Source organism: Dreissena polymorpha, chromosome 2 (genome assembly GCF_020536995.1).
Source record: "Dreissena polymorpha isolate Duluth1 chromosome 2, UMN_Dpol_1.0, whole genome shotgun sequence".
NCBI lineage: Eukaryota > Metazoa > Mollusca > Bivalvia > Myida > Dreissenidae > Dreissena > Dreissena polymorpha.
In genome coordinates this window covers 116,991,971-117,014,015 of record NC_068356.1, presented here as the reverse complement: position 1 = coordinate 117,014,015, position 22,045 = coordinate 116,991,971, and the positions used below count along the sequence as shown (strand labels likewise).

The following is a 22,045-nucleotide window of genomic DNA, read 5'->3' as shown; positions in this document are numbered from 1 at the left end:
GTCATAATTCATAATGTTGATGTATTTTAGCTGCAACAAATTAATTTCATTAAAAAAACATTTGGATAAGAAGCAATTGTATTCTTACTATACAATTCAAAGATTTAAGTGGTGTTGATAAAGGGCTTCATCCACAGAGAACTGAAAATATACAAAATTTACTGTCATACTGTATTACATTAGGATTAAAATGACAATTTTGATAAGAAAACTACAAACTTATTTATTTGTTGGAGAGAATTTCATTTATCATTTTATCTGGTTTGAGTTTGCTTATAACGGTTGCTTTCATTGCAGTGCTTTTATCCAATAAGACATTCTGACATATAGTGATTCATTAAAAGCTATGTTTCCTTCTATGAGAGATTGAATTATTTTTATAGATGCTTTGTTTAACTCGGTCAATTCAATATGATTAAACCTTATTTTACATGGGCAACAGTAGTCCCAAAAGAATTTCAAGAATCAATATCATTTGATTGAGATTTGGGTCTTGCAATCCCTAATGCCTTGTTAAAATTGCATGTGATTGCACCACAACAACATTCATATCTGATATATTCTTTTTATTAAAACAAACACACTTATGTTTTTGTTTAATTTCCTTCACATTAGTAAATGTTGCTATAAACTTACAAATTATACCTTGTTAAAGAAAAAGAATCTCAATGTAGAAGTTTTATTGCACGTCTAATATAGAGAAACTATATTTTGAGTATTTTAACCACCAACAATGTTCCGTTGTAATATATGCATTTTTTGAGTGTTGCCACTTGCTGATATTATGACATGCTATAATCACCAGCATTAAGAACAGCTTCAATACACCATGGAGCCAGGAGCCTCAAGGGAGCTGCATATATTCAGTTTTAATAGCAGTGGTATAGGAAATTACCATACATTAATGATTAACACATATGGGAGCAATCAAAATACACTAACACTGGGCAATAAACTGACTTGGAAGTTGTAGATTCAGGGTAAATGAAACATTGGTGTTGATAAAGCCTGTGTATTGTAGTCTGGAAGATTTCTATCAAGATAAGTGTTCCAATTATTCCTTTTTAGTACCCAGGTAGTGTTCTTATCAGGTATAACTGTATTCTATTTAGTGTTCAGTAACAGGAAATTTCAGTACATTTTGTTTGAAAACCAGTTGTCAAATAACCACTACCTCATAATTTTGAGTGATTAAAATATAAAAGGCACATAATATACAAAGTATACAATAACACTAAGACACTAAGAGTTTCTAGTGAATTTTGCAAATGAGTATTCTTGCTACATGTTCTAGTTACATTTCCAAATTCATCTGCAAAGAATCAACATGTGAATTTTAAAGTTCTTGCTTTGGCTGAAATTTTGAGTTGTAATTAATCTGGACATGTATATTTACATGTATACTTTTCATATATACTTTACATATCATATATATTTTATATATTATATAAATAAATATATTTGTACATGTTTCAGAAAACTAACACAAGCAACTTTTTGTAAAATGGGTGTTACAAACTTTTAATTATCCTTTGTTTCTTGCTCAAATCAGTCTACAGTTATCAAATTTGCGCATAAACTAAATTCAGATGTAAAGGAAATGCTCTTGAAATTAACAACAAATGGGGATTGATAAGAGATTACTGTATAAAAGAAAGTTTTCTGAAAGAATAAGCAACATCCTATGTAAACTGACTGGAGGCTGTATAAAGCAGTAGCACCTGAAGCAAGTGTGAAATCTCACAGAATGTCAAAAATTGATTGTCACTTGAAATACTAACAGTTTCTCATGTGGAGAAACTTTTGCAGCAACTTTCCCTGGAGAATTGTGTGTCAGTGATTGTTACAATGTGATTGATATGTCATCAAATGCCTGGGGAGTGGCTGCTCTTTTCATTTATGCAGTTGATGTCAATATTCTGCAGCCATGAGGAACATAATATATGTTAAGTGTTTACTTGATATTTTGAGAGAAAAATTGACATGTGTTTGACTGTGTATACAAACATGCAATCAGAATTCATTTGTTATGATTTACAAACCTATGTTGTTGTTTTTTACATTCTTATTAACGTGGCTCACTTTCTATTGTCAGTTGTATCTATTGATTGAAAATTCAATGTTTTGAGTATATTTCATGAACAAAGCCATGTCAATATGCATGATTCCTTCCCGTTATTTCTCGAATAACTTAAATGCTAGTTGGTGCATCTGCGCTTCATAACAAAATAGAGACAATTCTTTGGTTGAACAAAAAGCACTAGCTACTTTACATTATCCGTTTAAACAGCTTTTTAAAGGGGCCTTTTCACAGATTTTGGCATTTTTTAACTTATTCATTAAATGCTTAATATCGATAAATGTAAACATTGGATCGTAACAGCTCCAGTAAAAAATCAAGAATAAAATTTAAAAAAGGAAAAGAACATTGCCCGATCCAGGTTTCGAACCAGTGACCCCTGGAGTCCTGCCAGAGTCCTGAAGTAAAAACGCCTTAGCCTACTGAGCTATTCCGCCGAGTACACAGACTTGACGTATTTTATACCTTATATAAGCAATCTTCGTAGTTTCACAAAATTTAACGACAAAAACAGAACTCTGTAAATTATTCAATCGTTTCGCGTTGCAACGCTTTATAATTTTTAGGTTTTAAAATCGTCAAAAGATGCATATAATGGCTATATTAGACCATGGTAAATGTTCAGTATTACTGTTTCCTCACAAATACCATAACTAAAACGAAAATTTGCGAATCTGAAACAACTTTTTTCAATTTTGTCAATTTACCAAAGCGTGAAAAGATCCCTTTAAGGACAGAAGCATTGTTAACTTTACAGCATTAGATTCTTTGGTATAACACGTAAAACAATTATTTTATCCTTCTATTGCTCTACCTGAGATCTTGTCATTGAAACTTAATGTAAAAGTAACAAGGATTATAGCCCATTATTTTGTTGTATTACTTGAAAATGTACATTTATCCTTATGTCTGACTTAACATGACAAACATAGAAGACAGGATTGACCAAGGAGAAGTCTTCAAGTGACAGTTTGTTGACCAGTGTGACACATGTACTTAGTTACTGCTTATGTAAAGTATGTAACTTGAATGTCTCCCAATCTGGTCAGACCTTGTGGTCAGTTAACAGTCATTGGGGAACCCCTTTCTTGCATGCCAGCAATTTGAATTTATCATGCTCATTCAGTAAAAAGTGACTGAATCATTTTGCCTTAAATTGTCATCTGTTTTTAATACAGTAAATGAAAAGTTCATGTTTGATATGGTGATGCTATAGTATCTACATTAACCGAAGGTGTTTGTTTCTTGACATCTCTGACCGAACAAGTAATAATGGTTTACTTGTAATTTGCTATAACCCCCAGCTTTTTTTCCACAATACTAGAAAACATGTGCCTTGATTTTCATGCTTAGTTGCATTTAAAGGCCTTGTGAAACTTCTCTGGTGGTTTTGGGCTTTACAGCATCCTTTTCAAATTAATAGAACATCATGTATAAGTCCTCTTTCTGGCTTTAGACTTTTGCCATCTCTTTAAGTAATTACAATATTGTATGATGTATGTGTTTGAATGTCAAGTTGTTTGTGTAATACTCTAATGACATGACCATGTGATACCATCATTTAGTTGAACCTGTTTAGAGTGGTACTTGACAGACTCTGTTTCATGAAGACAAGATTCCAGGCAGCTGATAAGCCCATGAAACTAGTATCTGTTCGTAAAAGAAATAGGTCTGTGCTGATCCAACTTTGTAGATAAAATTCTTCATGAAGATGCCTTATTTTGCCTAGGGGTAGAGAAAGTAGGTATTGGAAAGGATTCCGTTTGTAATCCAAGGTATTAAGAGGTTCTGCAGCTTTTTAGATTTCCACTTTTTACACATCAGAGTTTGTTTGTCTTCAACAAACTGGGCAGATGGGGTTTATAATTAAAAACTTGTCCCAACTTTTGTAAGTCTAGTAATTTAATTAGGTTTGAGTGCTGGACACACTTGGGGTCCTAAGATAATGCAATCTCAGGAATCGAAGGGTGCATAAGAGCCAATGACTAGAGAAACAGGTCTTCTATTATTGCAGCAGTAAGATTAAATGAAATTATTTGTCTAGCCCTGAAATGTGTAAACATTTCTGAAACACTTCACTTTCACATACTTGTTTGTGGCTACTGACCGACTTTCTTTTATTGAAGACTTTCAACTTCGTGCATTTTTATAGAATACAAAAAGATATATCAACATTTGAATACATAGATCCAAATGTCAGGGTAATGTGGAATATTATACTGCCTGAGAACTTCCTGAGCTTAAATTAATGATTGTACATGATATCATTTGGATGCACTTAGTACATTTATGTCTTTAATGTAGGGGGGGTTTAGTTGGTTGAATTGTGTCTGTGCATAAAATGACAGACTCTGATCTTCATTCAGAATTAGCTACTCTTGCTGTGCATTGTCACAGATCAAAACATATCATACATGTAATTTTACTTTGTGTCATAATCATGGTCTTAACAATGAATATAAATAATTTTGCTCATTCAGTGAATTACGATGAAAAAATGACAACATGAACATATGTTCAATGTAATATTATATTATTTAAACAAAGAATTGCTTATGATGTCATATTTACTGTAGAATGTTTGTGTCTCATGGTGGAATAATGGAATTAGACTCATTATGTCACTTGAAAGTGTTGTGTTACAGGCATCTGCAGTATTTTGTTGACAAGGTTAGTTGTGTCAGTTATTGTAGGTAAAGCTATTGAATGTATCTCTCTGCCTCCAGGGAGTTTGAGGCATCAGGCACAGCACCTAGCTGTATGTCCACAGGGCTTATGCTGCCTTTTGCCAAGTTAGCCAATGGCTACAAATAAGATTTGTCTCAGGAAATTTCCATTTGGCTACACAATTTTCTATATCCTCCAAAAAAAAGAATCTAACTTACAATGGTTCATTTGGCTACCGAAAACTTGACACAGCGGGAGCCCTGGTGTTTTTAACTCCTTTTAATTACTTGGAGGATCTTGCTCAAGCTTTCACAGTTGAATGACCTTATTGTCGGGTTGATGGTCAAGAATGGATTTTTTGGCAGCAACAATATTTTGCTGAATTGTGGTTCTTTGTCTGTTTTTTCACTACAGATTATTAAGTCCCTAAAGTTTGTGTTTTTAACCCCTCTTAAACTACACAATTTAAAAAAATGTATGGAACATATTTTACCAAAATGCAACTCAATAGATTTTTTTGAAAATTAATTATACCTCTACAAACAGTCTTAAAATAAACAACACAGTTCATTAATTGAAATGAACATTTGGCTTCTTTCCAGTATCTGATTTCTGTAACAATATCTTTCTTGAAATAAATGGGGTTTCCTGTAGCTTTATTCTTTGGCAGATGTAGTGTTGATTGATAGCAGCCATTGCATCCATACTTCAAAATGGGGTATTCTGCACAGAAGAAAGAACATGTTGTTGTTTGATAGTTTTGAATGAGATGCAGTTAAGTAATGAATCTTTATTTTCAAATTGAATTTGAATATAAAATTTCCCACCGGCAAGCCAGAAACTTTTTGGAAAAGAAAATGGGCAATCTACAAAAAGTTATTTTTTTATGTATTTTTAAAAACGGGACGTATTATAGTTTATAGTATTAAAATTTCATGCTTGGCGGCGGGTGGGCGGGCGGCGTCTACAGCAGTGTCCGCTCTCTAATTCAAATAGTTTTCATCCGATCTTCACTAAACTTGGTCAGAAGTTCTATCTAGACAATATCTAGGTCAGATTCGAATATGGGTCATGTCTGGTCAAAAACTAGGTCACAGGGTCACTCAGTGCATTTCAAGGATTTAGCATCAGGGTTGGCATATTGACCGGTCAATTGAGTATTGACCGGGCCGGGCCGGCGGTCAATACCCGGTTAAAACCGGTCAATACTGGTCTTTACTGGTCAATACTGGTCGATTGAAAATTGTGGGGTACGGACATAAGCCCTCTAAATTAGCATGGTGTCTGCTCTCTAACTGAAGTTGTTTTCATCCGATCTTCACCAAATTTGGTCAGAAGTTGTGTCTAAATATATCTAGGTCAAGTTCAAATATGGGTCATGCCGGGTCAAAAATTGGTCACTAAGTCAGTTAGTGCATTTCAAGCATTTAGCATGGTGTCCGCTCTCTAATTGAAGTAGTTTCTATCCGATCTTTATCAAATTTGGTCAGAAGCTGTATCTAGACAATGTCTAGGTCAAGTTCGAATATGGGTCATGCCGGGTCAAAAACTATGTCACAGGGTAACTTAGTTCTTTTAAAGGATTAAGCACGGTGTCCGCTCTCTAATTGAAGTAGTTTTCATCCGATCTTCACCAAATTTGGTCTGAAGTTGTGTCTAGATGATATCTAGGTCAAGTTTAAATATTGGTCATACCGGGTCAAAAACTAGGTCACAAGGTCACTTAGTGCATTTCAAGCATTTAGCATGGTGTCCAAAACCTTCAAATTGGCGTATCTTGTGACAGTTTGGCTTTCTTGTTATTAATTGGCAAATCAACTGACTTTCTATTTTTGTGAAGTATATTCGTTTTAACCAAAATATGTTGAATTGTTTTTCGAAATTGATTGTTATAACATGTAAACGTATAAAGCTTTTAACAAGCCATCGTTCCAGCAATGGAATTGTGACCTCACTTAAATGCATTGCATTCAAGCCCGCAAGGTATCAGTTCGCGGTCAGTAAAAGAATCATTATACATAACTAGGTAAACTTAAATTTTGTTTGACCAGAAATGTCTTAAATGAAGATATTGGACATTACTATTATGGTATGTCAATAATAGATTCTTATTGTGATACAGTTTTCAGTAATTCCATGATAATTGAGTACTAGTTTTGATTAATTTAATAAGAATTATTCCATGTGACCATATTAACCAATTTATTGGGCCTGAGCGTGATGATTAACGATACTATTAAAAATCGAATCAAATAACACTGTCCGACAAACCACTAAGACAGGTCTGTTCAAAGAATGTCGTATAAATATTTCAAATATGTATGGATAATTCGTGTGTGGCCGGTTTACTTATATGTTTTCATTTTATTCCCATTCTATTTTTGTTCGGTATCTATAGATATATGATCAATAATATATAATATTGCAAAATAAGCCACAAAATCTGGTGCAGCACCCAGGGATCAATTTGCATGTGATGCAGCTAAGAACTGCACAGAAAAAGGCATTCGCTATCTTTGATCTCATTGATATAACTCATTACCTTTTATCAACACCAAACACAATCAACGTCATATATCATTTAAAAGATATTTATTGTTTATACTAAATAGAAGTTCTTTGAAGATGTAATTTTTGTGTATGTTGGGATAGTATTTCAGGATATTTGCAAAGATATATGACTTTGAACCTAGCCAAATTTAGGATAATTACATCACTGTACATTATTGTTTACTTAATGTCATGAACTTAAAACCTTATACATAATGCTGTTTATACCATGAAGTAGTGCAGCATGTAATTTTTAGCTCATCTATTTTTTGAAAAAAAAATATGAGCTATTGTCATCACCTTGGCATCGGCGTCCGGTTAAGTTTTGCGTTTAGGTCCACTTTTCTCAGAAAGTATCAATGCTATTGCATTCAAACTTGGTACACTTACTTACTATCATGAGGGGACTGGGCAGGCAAAGTTAGATAACTCTGGCGTGCATTTTGACAGAATTATGTGCCCTTTTTGAATTGAAAATTTTGGTTAAGTTTTGTATTTAGGTCCATTTTATTCCTTAAGTATCAAAGCTATTGCTTTCATACTTGCAACACTTACTAACTATCATTAGGGGACTGTGCAGGCAAAGTTATGTAACTCTGACTGGCATTTTGACAGAATTATGTGCCCTTTTTATACTTAGAAAAATGAAAATTTGGTTAAGTTTTGTGTTAAGGTCCACTTTATTCCTACCAAAGCTATTGCTTTCATACTTGCAACACTTATTAACTATCATATGGGAACTGTGCAGGCAAAGTTATGTAACTCTGACTGGCATTTGGACGGAATTATGGGCCCTTTATACTTAGAAAATTGAAAATTTGGTTAAGTTTTGTGTTTTGGTCCACTTTACCCCTAAAGTATCATAGATATTGCTTTCATACTTGGAACACTCGCAAACTATCATAAGGGTACAGTAAAAGGTCAAGTTGCATAACTCTGGTTGTCATTTTTAGGGAATTATGGCCCTTTTTTTACTAAGTAACTTTGAATATATGGTTAAATTTTGTGTTTCAATCCACTTTACTTCTTAAGTATCAAGGCTATTGCTTTCAAACTTCAAATTCTTTCATGCTATCATGAGGTTACTGTACCTGGCAAGTTAAATTTTACCTTGACCTTTGAATGACCTTGACTCTCAAGGTCAAATTATTAAATTTTGCTAAAATTGCCATAACTTCTTTATTAATGATTAGATTTGATTGATACTTGGACAAATTTACTTTTACCTGACATACCACAATAGACTCCACCCAAACCATCCCCCGTGCCCCCCCCCCCCCCCCCCCGAATCCCCCCCCCCCACCCACACCCTCACACTATACCCCCACCAACCCACCCCCAAACCCCCCCCCCCCATTTTTTTTTTGAAACGGTTAAAAAACACAAATATTTATTTTTATTATTTTATTCCAACCATCGCACCCAAGAATCCCCTCCCCCCCCCCCCCTCCCCCCAAAAAAAAATAAAAAAAAAATTTGCATTTTTTTTTCGGCATTTTTGAAAGATAATGTTATAAATGTCCACACCCCCACACTGTACACCCCTCTTCACTCCACCCCTCCCTCCTTTGTGATTGAAATTGAGAGTCCCTTCACCTTTTAAAAGAAAATAGATGAGCGGTCTGCACCCGCAAGGCGGTGCTCTTGTTATTAATTTTACATTCTTTGCAAATTTAGGTGCCATTGAACATAGACATATGATTGGTACTTAACATCATTGTTCAAGTTTTCTTTGAACTAGTAGCAAACTAGTCTCATTTTCAGGGTATCAACATAAAACTTTATAGATATGTTGTTTATACTATATTGTATGTACTACAGTGCTCCAGCTAGGCCTTAATCGAAGGGCGCCGCGCCCTGCCCTCCCGAACCTCCGCCCTGCCCCCCGAACCTCCGCCCTGCCCCCCCCCCCCCCCCCCCCTGAAAAAAAAAAAAAAAAAAAAAAAAAAAAAAAATATTTTTTTTTATTTTTTACATATGATAATTCATAAATCTCTTATTACATTGTAATTAGTTTAATCCTCATTGTAGACATTATATTTGAATGGTTTGATAATAATGGGAATAATACAATTATTTATAACATATAAATTAACATGCAATAGAAAGCATTCCAGAAACACCCGCGCGCTCGAACGTGCCCTTTTCACAAAATACTGCGCGTCGAAAGTGCCCTTTTCACAAAATACTGCGCGTCGAAAGTGCCCTTTTGACAAAAAAGCCACCCTGCCCTTTTCAAATTCTAGCTGGAGCACTGGACTATTTACAAATGCAAGACATTATTTCAATGTATGTTGAAATATTTGTTGCCCATGTAAATGAAGTAAGAAATTTTGGATTTCATAAAATTTGTATTCAATTGTAGATGTACTTATGTTTTTAACTTCAATGACTGTGCTAGTTTTAATTATTTTTAAATTAGTGTTTCAAAGGTAATTAAAAGTGTCATATGGGATATTTAAAAAAAAATCCTGGCTGTCAAATCTTTGTTTTTTCTTGGCTGAACATCTGGCCGCCCCATTGATTATGGCAGTGTTTAAAGTTGACAGACTTAAATCAAATTCTGGACAGTCCACCGCATGACCACGAGATTAATGTCTACCAGTTGTCAAAACCCACCATTCGCTACTGGCTTTATTGGTGAAAATAAACATTTACATTTATTAATAGGGGTTAATTTCTTATATACATGCTCACATATCAATTTATGTATCATTTACATGTTTATTACCAATATTAGTGTGTACATTGGTGGTAACATTTCAAGGCTGTAAGTAAATGCATAGTGTAGCTTTTATCTTTATGTACAATTTATCTACCTTGAGGACTTTGCAAATGACTTTCACTGGGCTGTGATGATGAACTCTTAATAGGTTATTAATTCTTTCATTTTTATTCAAGTGTTTTCCAATAAGTGGTTGCAATTGTGTGCTATAAAAAAAATCTTATTGTTTTGTTGTACATTTAGGTGCCCTTGTTCATTATTTTGAATCCTGGTGTTGTATATAATGTACTTAATGTGATGCAGCAATTTTTTAAGTGGCCTGTTTTGTGTGTTGCAGCAATTAAAAAATGAGATAGCTGACGTTACCACGGAAATTGAACAGATGGACGATGGTTCCGAGGACAGGTGAGTACAGATGCATTGTGATAACTTGAATATTTTTATTAAAAGGCAAAAAAGACAATTTACAGTATACTGCGGGTATCATGGTAAGTTATGTTGCATGTCTCTGATCAATAAGATAGACATGCATGTGTTCAGAAACACAGTTGTTGTTGTTGCATGATGCAAAAGTGAAATTATTATTAACATCTATGTTTTTAAGAACTCATCTCTAACCAGTTTCACCTTTAATATCATATGTATCATATAAAAAGTGAAATAAAAACTACCATACAAGGTCACAATTTTGTTATGGATATTGTATGCCAATTTAATCCATATAAACAGGGCGCATTTCATTGCCACCAGGGGCGGGGCAGTTTTCTTTATATGGTTATAATGAAAACTTGTTCCGCTATATAAGCCATATTAATTGACCAACCTTCATGAAACTTAGATCATTATTTTGTCCAAATACAATCTCAGCTAAGGCCATCCTTAAAAAATTGTTTGTTTGGCATAACCCGACCCAGGTAAATTTGGGTGGGTAGGTAGGTAGGGATTTTATTATGCCCCCCTTCGAAGAAGAGGGGGTATATTGCTTTGCTCATGTCGGTCGGTCGGTCTGTCGGTCGGTCCGTCCACCAGGTGGTTGTCAGACGATAACTCAAGAACGCTTAGGCCTAGGATCATGAAACTTCATAGGTACATTGATCATGACTTGCAGATGACCCCTATTGATTTTGAGGTCACTAGGTCAAAGGTCAACGTCACGGTGACCCGAAATAGTAAAATGGTTTCCCGATGATAATTCAAGAACGCTTATGCCTAGGATCATGAAACTTCATAGGTAGATTGATCATGACTAGCAGATGACCTCTATTGATTTTCAGGTCACTAGGTCAAAGGTCAAGGTCACGGTGACCCGAAATAGTAAAATGGTTTCCGGATGATAATTCAAGAACCCTTATGCCTAGGATCATGAAACTTGATAGGTAGATTGATCATGACTATCAGATGACCCCTATTGATTTTCAGGTCACTAGGTCAAAGGTCAAGGTCACGGTGACCCGAAATAGTAAAATGGTTTCCGGATGATAACTCAAGAACGCTTATGCCTAGGATCAAGGAACTTGATAGGTACATTGATCATGACTGGCAGATGACCCCTATTGATTTTCAGGTCACTAGGTCAAAGGTCAAGGTCACAGTGACCCGAAATAGTAAAATGGTTTCCTGATGATAACTCAGGAAAGCTTATGGCTAGGATCATGAAACTTCATAGGTAAATTGATCATGACTCGCAGATGACCCCTATTGATTTTCAGGTCACTAGGTCAAAGGTCAAGGTCACAGTGACAAAAAACATATTTACAAAATGGCTATCACTACAACTTAGAGCCCATATGGGGGGGCATGCATGTTTTACAAACAGCCCTTGTTTATTTTTATGCCCCCCTTCGAAGAAGAGTGGGTATATTGCTTTGCTCGTGTCGGTCTGTCGGTCGGTCGGTCTGTCGGTCTGTCCACCAGGTGGTTGTCAGACGATAACTCAAGAACGCATGGGCCTAGGATCATGAAACTTCATAGGTACATTGATCATGACTCGCAGATGACCCCTATTGATTTTTAGGTCACTAGGTCAAAGGTCAAGGTCACGGTGGCCAGAAATAGTAAAATGGTTTTTGAATGATAACTCAAGAACGCATACGCCTAGGATCATGAAACTTCATGGGTAGATTGATCATGACTTGCAGATGACCCCTATTGATTTTGAGGTCACTAGGTCAAATGTCAAGGTCACAATGACCCGAAATAGTAAAATGGTTTCCGGATGATAACTCAAGAACGCATACGCCTAGGATCATGAAACTTCATGGGTAGATTGATCATGACTTGCAGATGACCCCTATTGATTTTGAGGTCACTAGGTCAAAGGTCAAGGTCACAGTGACCTGAAATAGTAAAATGGTTTTCGGATGATAACTCAAGAACGCATACGCCTAGGATCATGAAACTTCATAGGTAGATTGATCATGACTTGCAGATGACCCCTATTGATTTTGAGGTCACAAGGTCAAAGGTCAAGGTCACGGTGACCCGAAATGGTAAAATGATTTTCGGATGATAACTCAAGAACGCTTTTGCCTAGGATCATGACACTTCATAGGTTCATTGATCGTGACCCCCAGATGACCTCTATTGATTTTCAGGTCACTAGGTCAAAGGTCAAGGTCACAGTGACAAAAATCGTATTCACACAATGGCTGCCACTACAACGGACAGCCCATATGGGGGGCATGCATGTTTTACAAACAGCCCTTGTTAGTTTTTTTTTCTGACATTGAACTCCGATATTTACCAAACTGAAAGGTAATTATCAAATAAAGCTCCAAGTCTTCTGCCTCATGAAAGGAAATTGGTAAAGATTTTTCTGCACCATTCTATAAAGAACTTCGAAAATATAATATAATCGACGAAAAATACTTTATCCGAAAATGACAGTCCGAAAAATTGTACGCATTTTGCACATGAAATAAAATGTGCATATCGTTTGACTACAGAAAATGAAAACAAGTAACCTAGCAAATACGTAATTAATAAACTATTTGGTTGACATATTACTTTACTATAGCATAGTTTGTGAGCAAAAAAACAACAAAGTAATTATAACATTTTAATTTCAATCAAGAACAGAAAGCTGCAACATCTTCGACATCTAACTAATTATTTAATTATCATCCTTTAATTCAGATCGATAGTCTGTAGAAATTTGTAAAGTGATCAGCTTAAAAATAATTTATTGAGTGTTACGCTTCTTTTCCTTTGCTTATTTTTATACGACTTGCCATTGGCGTTATATTGAAGGCAGACAATATCAATTGTGTATTCCATTATCTGCGCATGAATGACCCAATATTGCCCGATAGCGAACTCAATGTTGATTGGCTAGCCACCATATGCGCTTCAAATTGTTCATGGAAACAAAGAGAAAAATAGTTTACATAAAAACACTCCGGATTAAATGGCGGATGTTTTCAATGAAATTTAACGAGATTTAAGCATATTCGCAAATTATATTTATTTGTTGAGCCAAATTCGCTATACTTTCGCAAATGGCGAACGACAGCGCGAGCTCTATAATAGTGAGCATTTATTCCAATAATAACATCGCAATGCTCTCGCTGTCGTTCGCCATTTGAGTCATTTGCGAAACTATTGAGAATTTGGCTCAAGAAAAATCTAAATTGCGATAATCTAGTAAAATTTTGTTGAAAACATCCGCCATTTTAATCCGGACTGGTTTTCTATATTTGTCTCTTTGTTTCAATGAAAGTGTTCGCAATTCGAACAGTTAACGAAACCCCGTCTGTACCGATTAGACATTGCTTGACCTTATTGTCTGTACCGATTAGACATTGCTTGACCTTATTGTTAACGAAGTGCACATGGTAGCTGGCCATTCAGCATTGAGCTCGCTTACACATGACATAACGTTGTCGAATGAAACGTGAGAACGGGTGGAGCTATTGGATAATATTGGGTCATTCATGCACAGATGTTGTATAATTTGAATACACATTTAATATCGCCGACCACTGTTTATCTTTCTACCGAATATTTACCGAACTGAATTAAAGATAATATTACACATCTCTGCCGATTGCTGAATTGAATTGAACGGTGATTATTAATTTGTTTTTTACTCCCAAACTATCCTGAACAACAGCAGCGTATAAAAATTTTAATTAAAGGGATACGAGAAAAACAGGTGCGGTTTAATTGTATTTAAAGTCTAATTAATCGCATATGCATTTGTCAAATAAATAGGCGACTCAAATAAATACCGGTACGCGTTTTGTTCATAGCTACGGTATTCTTGATATCCTTGAAAGAGCATTCAATTAAATGATGCAAATAACCGGAAAGGATAAAAAGTGGAAAGGAAAAATTTAGCCGAAAGAAGTTTCGGCGAGCAAAAAAAATTTTTTTGGGGAAAGTTACACACAAAAAATTCAGTCGGGCCGAATTAAGTGGGTTGGTCGGGTTATGCCAAACAAAAGAATTTTTAAGGATGGCCTATATTTGAAACTGGGTCATGTGAGCTCATGTTAATGCTCTGTAAGTCACTTTTTGGTTCAATCTTCATGAATCAGCTTGCACTTTTTCAGAATATTATCGATCCTTTGGGTCTCAGGTGAGTGCCTTAGGGCCCATAGCATGTTTTTGTTGGCCACAGCTTAATTTTTGCAATATCAGCGCTAAAAGTGAAATGTGTATGGTTAAACTCTATAAGAAAATGTTGTTGGTAACCAATTTGCCAGTAGGCTAATTGGTTAGTCTAAACTGAACACTTCTGGACACTTTGTATCTCCTCAGTGATAATAAGGTATTGCATATATTTCCAGTAAGAACAACCCAAAGACCAAGCAGATTAGCATTGGCAAGAAGAAGTTTAACATGGACCCTAAAAAGGTGAGCAAATCGTCTGTTTATCATAAGAATACCATTAGCCTTAGATACATCATGGATGGGGTGACTTGGCTTTGAGTGCTATGTGTCTCTAAATTGCATTCAGATTTTAGATAAATATATATAATTATGAGCCGCTTTTGGGGAAAACCGGTATTTATGTGTTAAGCATCCTCACAGATAAGCCTGTGCAGTCTGTGCAGCTTAATCTGGGACTACACTTTCCACCTTGAGTGGATTATCGTTTAGTAGAGATATTATTTTTTTTAAAGTCCATAAAAGCGGAAAGTGTCGTCCCAGATGAGCATGTGCGGACTGCACTGGCTAATCTGGGATGGTAATTCATTCACAAGAAATAGGCTGGTATTTCCAGAATGTGGTTCTTTTTAGAAATTTAGCAGATTCCACATACACTTATCTGCTTGAATTATGCTTCAGTGCCTTCCCCAGGCCATTTAAGCGCCCCTTGCCGGGGCGCTTGAATTTCGAAATCAGAGTACCCGGGGCGCTTGAAATTTTCCGATCAGTGTATTCTTCAGTAAAAGAAAGTGGAGATTGTCCAAAAAAATCAAGGTTTCCCTATCAGTGTATCAATATTCCCTGTTTTAAAAGAGCACTCAGTACCTACTTTCACAAGTAATCGCCATAAACACCACATGGGGTAATGGATAATCCACTGATAAGAGAATAGCATGACGCGCGTATTGATTATTCTAGCCACAAGGATGTATCTGGTAACTTTCCAGTCGTCAAAGTTAAAGTTCCAGGGTTGGCACCAATCGACCGCCCCCGGTTTTAACCGGCGGTTTTTACCGGTTAAAACCGCCCCGGTCAATACTCCCGAAGTGGTCATTACTGGTCAATACTTTACCCCCAATTGTAATTTATATTCCATGCCTAATTAAACAATATTGATAATATAAATTAAACAGACATGTTGCCAATAATGTCTTAAGCTATTAATACCCACTATTTTATACCTGTAAATGCAATTTGTAGGCCAATCTCTCAAAATTTTGCAAATAAGTCAAAGTTGGTCAATTGGATTTTTCTGGTCGATTGAACTTTTTTTCAATTCTAATGAATTATGATGCTCAGATAATTCTGTGCTTGATTCAACAAGAACCTGTAAATTACTGTGTATGCGTTGTTCCTCATACCCCACTGTCCCCACAGTCTTCTAACAGTCTTCTCACCTATACAGGTTGGGGCACCCAAAACTTATAATAGGGCCTTAAATGGCACCTTTTTGACACAATCCTTACTTGTCATGTATTCTTGCATTGATTTCTTTAAATACTTTTTAAACAAAATAGTGTAAAAAACTTTTTTTTATTGATATAAGAATATAAAAACATAATAAGAAATAATTATTAAAAGAAAAAAATAATTGAAAAGAAGAGTAGACCCACAATTGGAAAACATTATTTGTTGGCAAAATCAAGAACTTTGATTGTTTATTCATTTGAATACCAATTGAACTTTTTAATATGAAAGGGAAAAAAACCTCTTAATACAGAAAGGAAACAAGTTAGAAGTAACTATTAAATTAATAGTAAGTACAATGTAATCTTCTTTTGTGTGAGTGATATGAAATAGCCGAAGGGCAGATTTGCTTAATTGTCAATATCAGAGACATAACACTGCATGCATTTTATTACCAACTAAGAGGCCAGATTTATAACCCTAGAATACACAAGAGTTCTGTTTGTCCATCTGCTTATCAAATAGATATATCAATAGATAAGTGAAATGCAATGGTACCTACAATAGTACTTTAGTAACAGATGTGATACACTGAGATAAAGATATTGCCTTAGTCCTTATGTATTTGAGGCTGTTTCCATAAATAATAAAGAAGTAACTTTTTACAGCTTTAAAGATTTTTTTTACAAAAAATAACTCAGCAAAAAGTTTATCAATTACAGAATAATTATTGATTTAATATAAAATGGCTCCTTTGTAATGTTTAAATGCTACAATTTTCAATCGACCAGTAATGACCAGTAAAGACCAGTAATGACCAGTATTGACCGGTTTTAACCGGGTATTGACCGCCGGCCCGGTCAATACTCAATTGACCGGTCAATATGCCAACCCTGCGTCAAACTGTGAAGTTCATCGTCCAATCGGTTACGCGAATGCTTATGAGGGCGGGGTTAACTATCGACCATTATTTTTTATTGACGTCGGTCATGAAGTAAGAGTTTATCCCAGCTTGATTAGCAAGTAGTTGTACCATTTGAGTAATATAAAACCGGTAATTAGTACAGTACAGAACATTAAAGACGGTTTCGGGCATCATCATCACACCTTTTTACTGTAAACAAGTGTTACCTTTGACTCATAATTAATACGAGAAATTAATTGCAAGTGGTAAACAATTAATTATTATGCGGTTACAATTATGTGATAACAATTTATTTAATTCCAGTACATGTATATTTCAACATGTCCATTTATAGAACTGATTCACCTCGTTTTTCTGACATTTATTCGACACGTAATGCGCTTTAACAAATTTTCGTTGAATTAATTACGCACACTTGTAAATGTTTCGTCCGATAATCGATAGTTGAGAAGACTGATGATGGCAACCGGCCGTGATCCTCGTGGACACCGTGAATTTCATGCATAATTCCGTCAAAACATTTATTTGACTCGTAAAGTGTGTAAACAAATTATCGTTGAATTCATAACGCAACGGTTAATATTTGTTGAAATCTCAAATGGGAATAATTAAATTCGTTATCCGAAACCCATTACCGTAAGTCGATGTTAACGCGTTTTTAATCCGAAACACACTTACGAATGTAAATGTTACCGCAACGTTAAATATTTTTGCTTCAAATTAGCAGTGCAAATTTATTTTGTGTCGAATCTTTTTCTCAATTAAAAAGAGCGCGAAAATTATGCAGCATGTACAACGTCGCGTCTATTGCATACAAATGGCGTGTATTGAGCGTTTTAACAAGCACACAACAGGTCAGGGGATTGACGCATATTCAGAGGCAATATTTCATCAAATCTATAAATAGTCACTTAAAAAATGGCAAGGTTTGTGTTAAAGAAATAACTGAAAGCTTTTATCGTAAATATTTACCAGAAAGAGATTGATAAAAACAGAATAAACAGGATTATTGGGTAATAAATAGAAACTTGAAAAATAGTAAGTATACAGTAATAGAGTCGGGTTGAAACGGATGTATTGGGGAATCGTTCGAGTCGGGAAAAGTTTTAAAACAATTAAACAATATAAAAAATATATTTTTAAATTGACTGGGGGATTTTTTTGATGAGTCATAGCGCACCAAATGACGTCTTTTGACGCTGTTTTTCTTTGAGTTATAACGCACCACATAACGTGAATTGACACGTTAAATTTTAAAAAAATCAACGTCGGGAGGGGACACCCCACCGAACCCACCCCCGGGGCGCCTGAACAAATTCCTGGGGAAGGCACTGTGCTTAGGCATTGGAAATTTCAATTTCTTAGCATACATGCTATATTCTTGATAAAGTGATTTGGAAAATTCTGAAGGTATTTTGCATTCTTTCACATTATGCACTGAAGTAAGCATTATTTTGTTTCTTACATTACATTTTCTTTGGTTGGTGTTTTGTCTAAGTAAGCTTGAGTGAAAACAATCAATAAATTAATTATCTGTCTGGAAATCAAACAAACACTGCAAGTGGTGGTAAACTTCTGTGGTTAATGTGCCATGAAAAGCCTACAAAGTCTACATTTCTATGTCTTAGTGTCAGTTGTATTGGCAGTCCTAGGCTGTATTTGGTCCCAGAATGAATGACCTAAAGTGAAAATTGATATGACCAACTGTCAGTGTGATCTGTCATGTGTTCAGGCCAACATAGACAGTGAGATCAATTTACTGGTGATCTGAAAACTGAGCACACCCTGAACATAATGGGAATAGCAGTGTCATCCAGTTAGCTAGTTTTATATTTAGGCGGTCATAGTTTGGCAAGTGTACAGGGAATATAATCTTAACAGTTATCAACAAACAACAGCTATCTTAATCTAACGACATACATGTGTGATGTGTTGAAAAAAACACCATTGTATTTAAGACAATTTCCAGCTTTTTGACAGTATAGTGAAATTCTGCTTTCTCATCATTGTTAAGGGTGTCAAATGTGAGGGGATTATATTAACTTGTTTTGTTTGAAGTATTTTCCCCATCCACTTCCTCATTGTGTTTATAGCAAAATGTCAGGACTTGTTTATTTATATTGAGTTTGTTTTATACATGCGCATAAATAGTGTACTTATAGAGTAAGCCTCACCATAGATAAGTGTTTCTGGCCTTTTCAAAGCTTCCTGTAGTTCTGGCCTATGTCTTTTATCACTAATTAAATCCTGCATGCAGAATGCAGTTCTCAGATAAGTCTCCAGGTCTGCTAAACAGATTTCCTTATTTTTAAGGGGGCTCTTCCGCATCATAGTGTGGGTAATGTAATAAAAAAATACATGAAACCTAATTATCTGAAAAATTGTGGGGGAAATTGAAGTGCATCACAACATTTTCAATGTCAGCATTATTTACTTCTGTTTAAGCTTAAAACTTAAATTTTGGAAAGTATTTTCACAACTGCAAGTTTTTAATGCAGACTGCATAGACTAATCTGATATGAAACTTATGCACACATATAAAGCCCAGTTTTCGCAGGACTCAGCTGCATTGGTCTATGCTTGCACTTGTTGGTGTTCAATTGTGGCTGCACATACTATAAAAAGTGCATTTGACTGATGGGCTGTTCATTTGTGAAGCAGGTGTTATTAATTGCAGAGCTGCATGTTCACTAAACATTTAACATACACATTCCCTAGGCAACCATACTTCAGATAAATTACTATTTTTTATCCCCCGCCAAAGGCGGAGGGATATAGAGTTGGCTTCGTCTGTCCGTCTGTCACAAAACTTTTTAAGGCAATATCTCAGAAACTTTATAAGATTTCAACATGAAACTTAATAGGTATATTATCAATGAGGAGAAGTCAGTGCTCCAGCTAGGCCTAAATGGAAGGGCGCCCCGCCCTGCCCTACCGAAGCCACGCCCTGCCCTTATGAGGCCCCGCCCTGCCCTTTTATTTATTAAACAAAAAGTTGACATATGATAATTTATAAATCTCTTATTACATTGTAATTTATTCCTCATTGTAGACATTTTATTTGCATGGTTTAATAATAATGGGAATAATATATTCCAACACTAATTAATAACATAAAAATTAATATGCAACAGGGAGCATTCCAGATACGCCTGTGTGCTAGTAAGTGCCCTTTTGACAAAATACTGCACGTGAAAAGTGCCCTTTTGACAAAATAGCACCCCCCCTGCCCTTTTCAAAACCTAGCTGGAGCACTGGAAGACTGGAAGTGCCATGCACAAGAACCATTACCCTACACTTTCTTTAATAAGAGTTATTGGCCTTTTTTGTGTATGATGAAACTTTTCAGGGCTAAATCTCAGATAATATGCAAGATTATAACATGAAAGTTCATTGGTGTGTTGGTATAAATTAGGAGAAGTGCCATACTTAAGAACCATAGCCTTTCACTTTCTTAAATAAGAGTTATTGCCCTTTGTTGTTTTTGTATGATGGAACTTTTCAGGGCTGCATTTTATATATGATACAAAATTTCAACATCAATCCTCATAGGTGTGTAAAATCAATGAAAAGAAGTGCCATGCACAAGAACCATAACCCTGCTTTTTACGAAGTGACATGGTGAGCTTATGTGACCGTGTGATGTCCGGCGTCCGTATGTGCGTGTGTGCGTGCGTGTGTCAGTCAACAATTTGTTTGTGTAGACAGTAGAGGTCACAGTTTTCATCCAAGCTTTATGAAATTTGGTCAGAATGTTTATATTGATGAAATGGGTCATCTGGGGTCAAAAACTAGGTCACAAGGTAAAAAAAATAGGTCAAATAATAGAAAAACCTTGTGTAGACAATAGAGGTTGCAAGTTTCATCCAATCTTTATGAAATTTGGTCAGAATGTTTATTTTGATGAAATCTGGGTTGGGATTGTATTTGGGTCATCTGGGGTCAAAAACTAGGTCACTAGGTCAAACACTAGGTCAAATAATAGAAACACCTTGTGTAGACAGTAGAGGTCACAGTTTTCATCCAATCTTTATGAAATTTGGTCAGAATGTTAATCTTGATGAAATCTGGGTAGGGATTGTATTTGGGTCATCTGGGGTCAAAAACTAGGTCACTAGGTCAAATAATAGAAAAACCATCAACAATTTGTTTGTGTAGACAGTAGAGGTCACAGCTTTCATTCAATCTTTATGAAATTTGGTCAGAATGTTTATCTTGATAAAATCTGGGTTGGGATTGTATTTGTGTCATCTGGGGTCAAAAACTTAGTCACTAGGTCTAGAACTAGGTCAAATAATAGAAAAACCTTGTGTAGACAGTAGAAGTCACAATTTTCATCCAATCATTATGAAATTTGGTCAGAATGTTTATCTGGATGAAATCTGGGTTGGGATTGCATTTGGATCATCTGGGGTCAAAAACTTGGTCACTAGGTCAAAAACTAGGTCATATTATAGAAAAACCTTGTGTAGACAATAGAGGTTGCAATTTTTCATCCAATTGTTATGAAATTTGGTCAGAATGGTTATCTTGATGAAATCTGGGTTGGGATTGTATTTGGGTCATCTGAGGTCAAAAACTAGGTCACTAGTTCAAATAATAGAAAACATGTCAACAATTTGTTTGTGTAGACAGTAGAGGTCACAGTTTTTATCCAATCTTTATGAAATTTGGTCAGAATGTTTATCTTGATGAAATCTGGGTTGGGATTGTATTTGGGTCATCTGGGGTCTAAAACTAGGTCACTAGGTCAAATAATAGAAAAACCTTGTGTAGACAATAGACATCACAGTTTTCATCCAATCTTAATAAAATTTGATCAGAATGTTTATCTTGATGAAATATGGGTTGGTATTGTATTTGGGTCGCTTGGGGTCAAAAACTAGGTCACTAGGTCAAATAATAGAAAAACCTTGTATAGACAATAGAGGTCACAGTTTTCACCCAATCTTTATGAAATTTGGTCAGAATGTTTATCTTGATGAAATCTGGGTTGGGATTGTATTTGGTTAGTCAGGTGAGCGATTCAGGGCCATCA

General features: G+C 35.5%; 1 protein-coding gene across 3 annotated transcripts in view; it reads left to right on the top strand.

Moving 5' to 3' along the window:
- The window catches only part of LOC127868652 (cytohesin-1-like), a 61,143-nt gene that overhangs the window by 13,320 nt on the left and 25,778 nt on the right, over nucleotides 1-22,045 (top strand). For all 3 annotated transcript variants that reach the window (XM_052410587.1, XM_052410586.1, XM_052410588.1), the window contains exons 3-4: nucleotides 10,360-10,427; nucleotides 14,813-14,879. In XM_052410587.1, coding sequence (XP_052266547.1) covers nucleotides 10,360-10,427; nucleotides 14,813-14,879 — 135 coding nt within the window. The remainder of the gene's footprint in view (nucleotides 1-10,359; nucleotides 10,428-14,812; nucleotides 14,880-22,045) is intronic.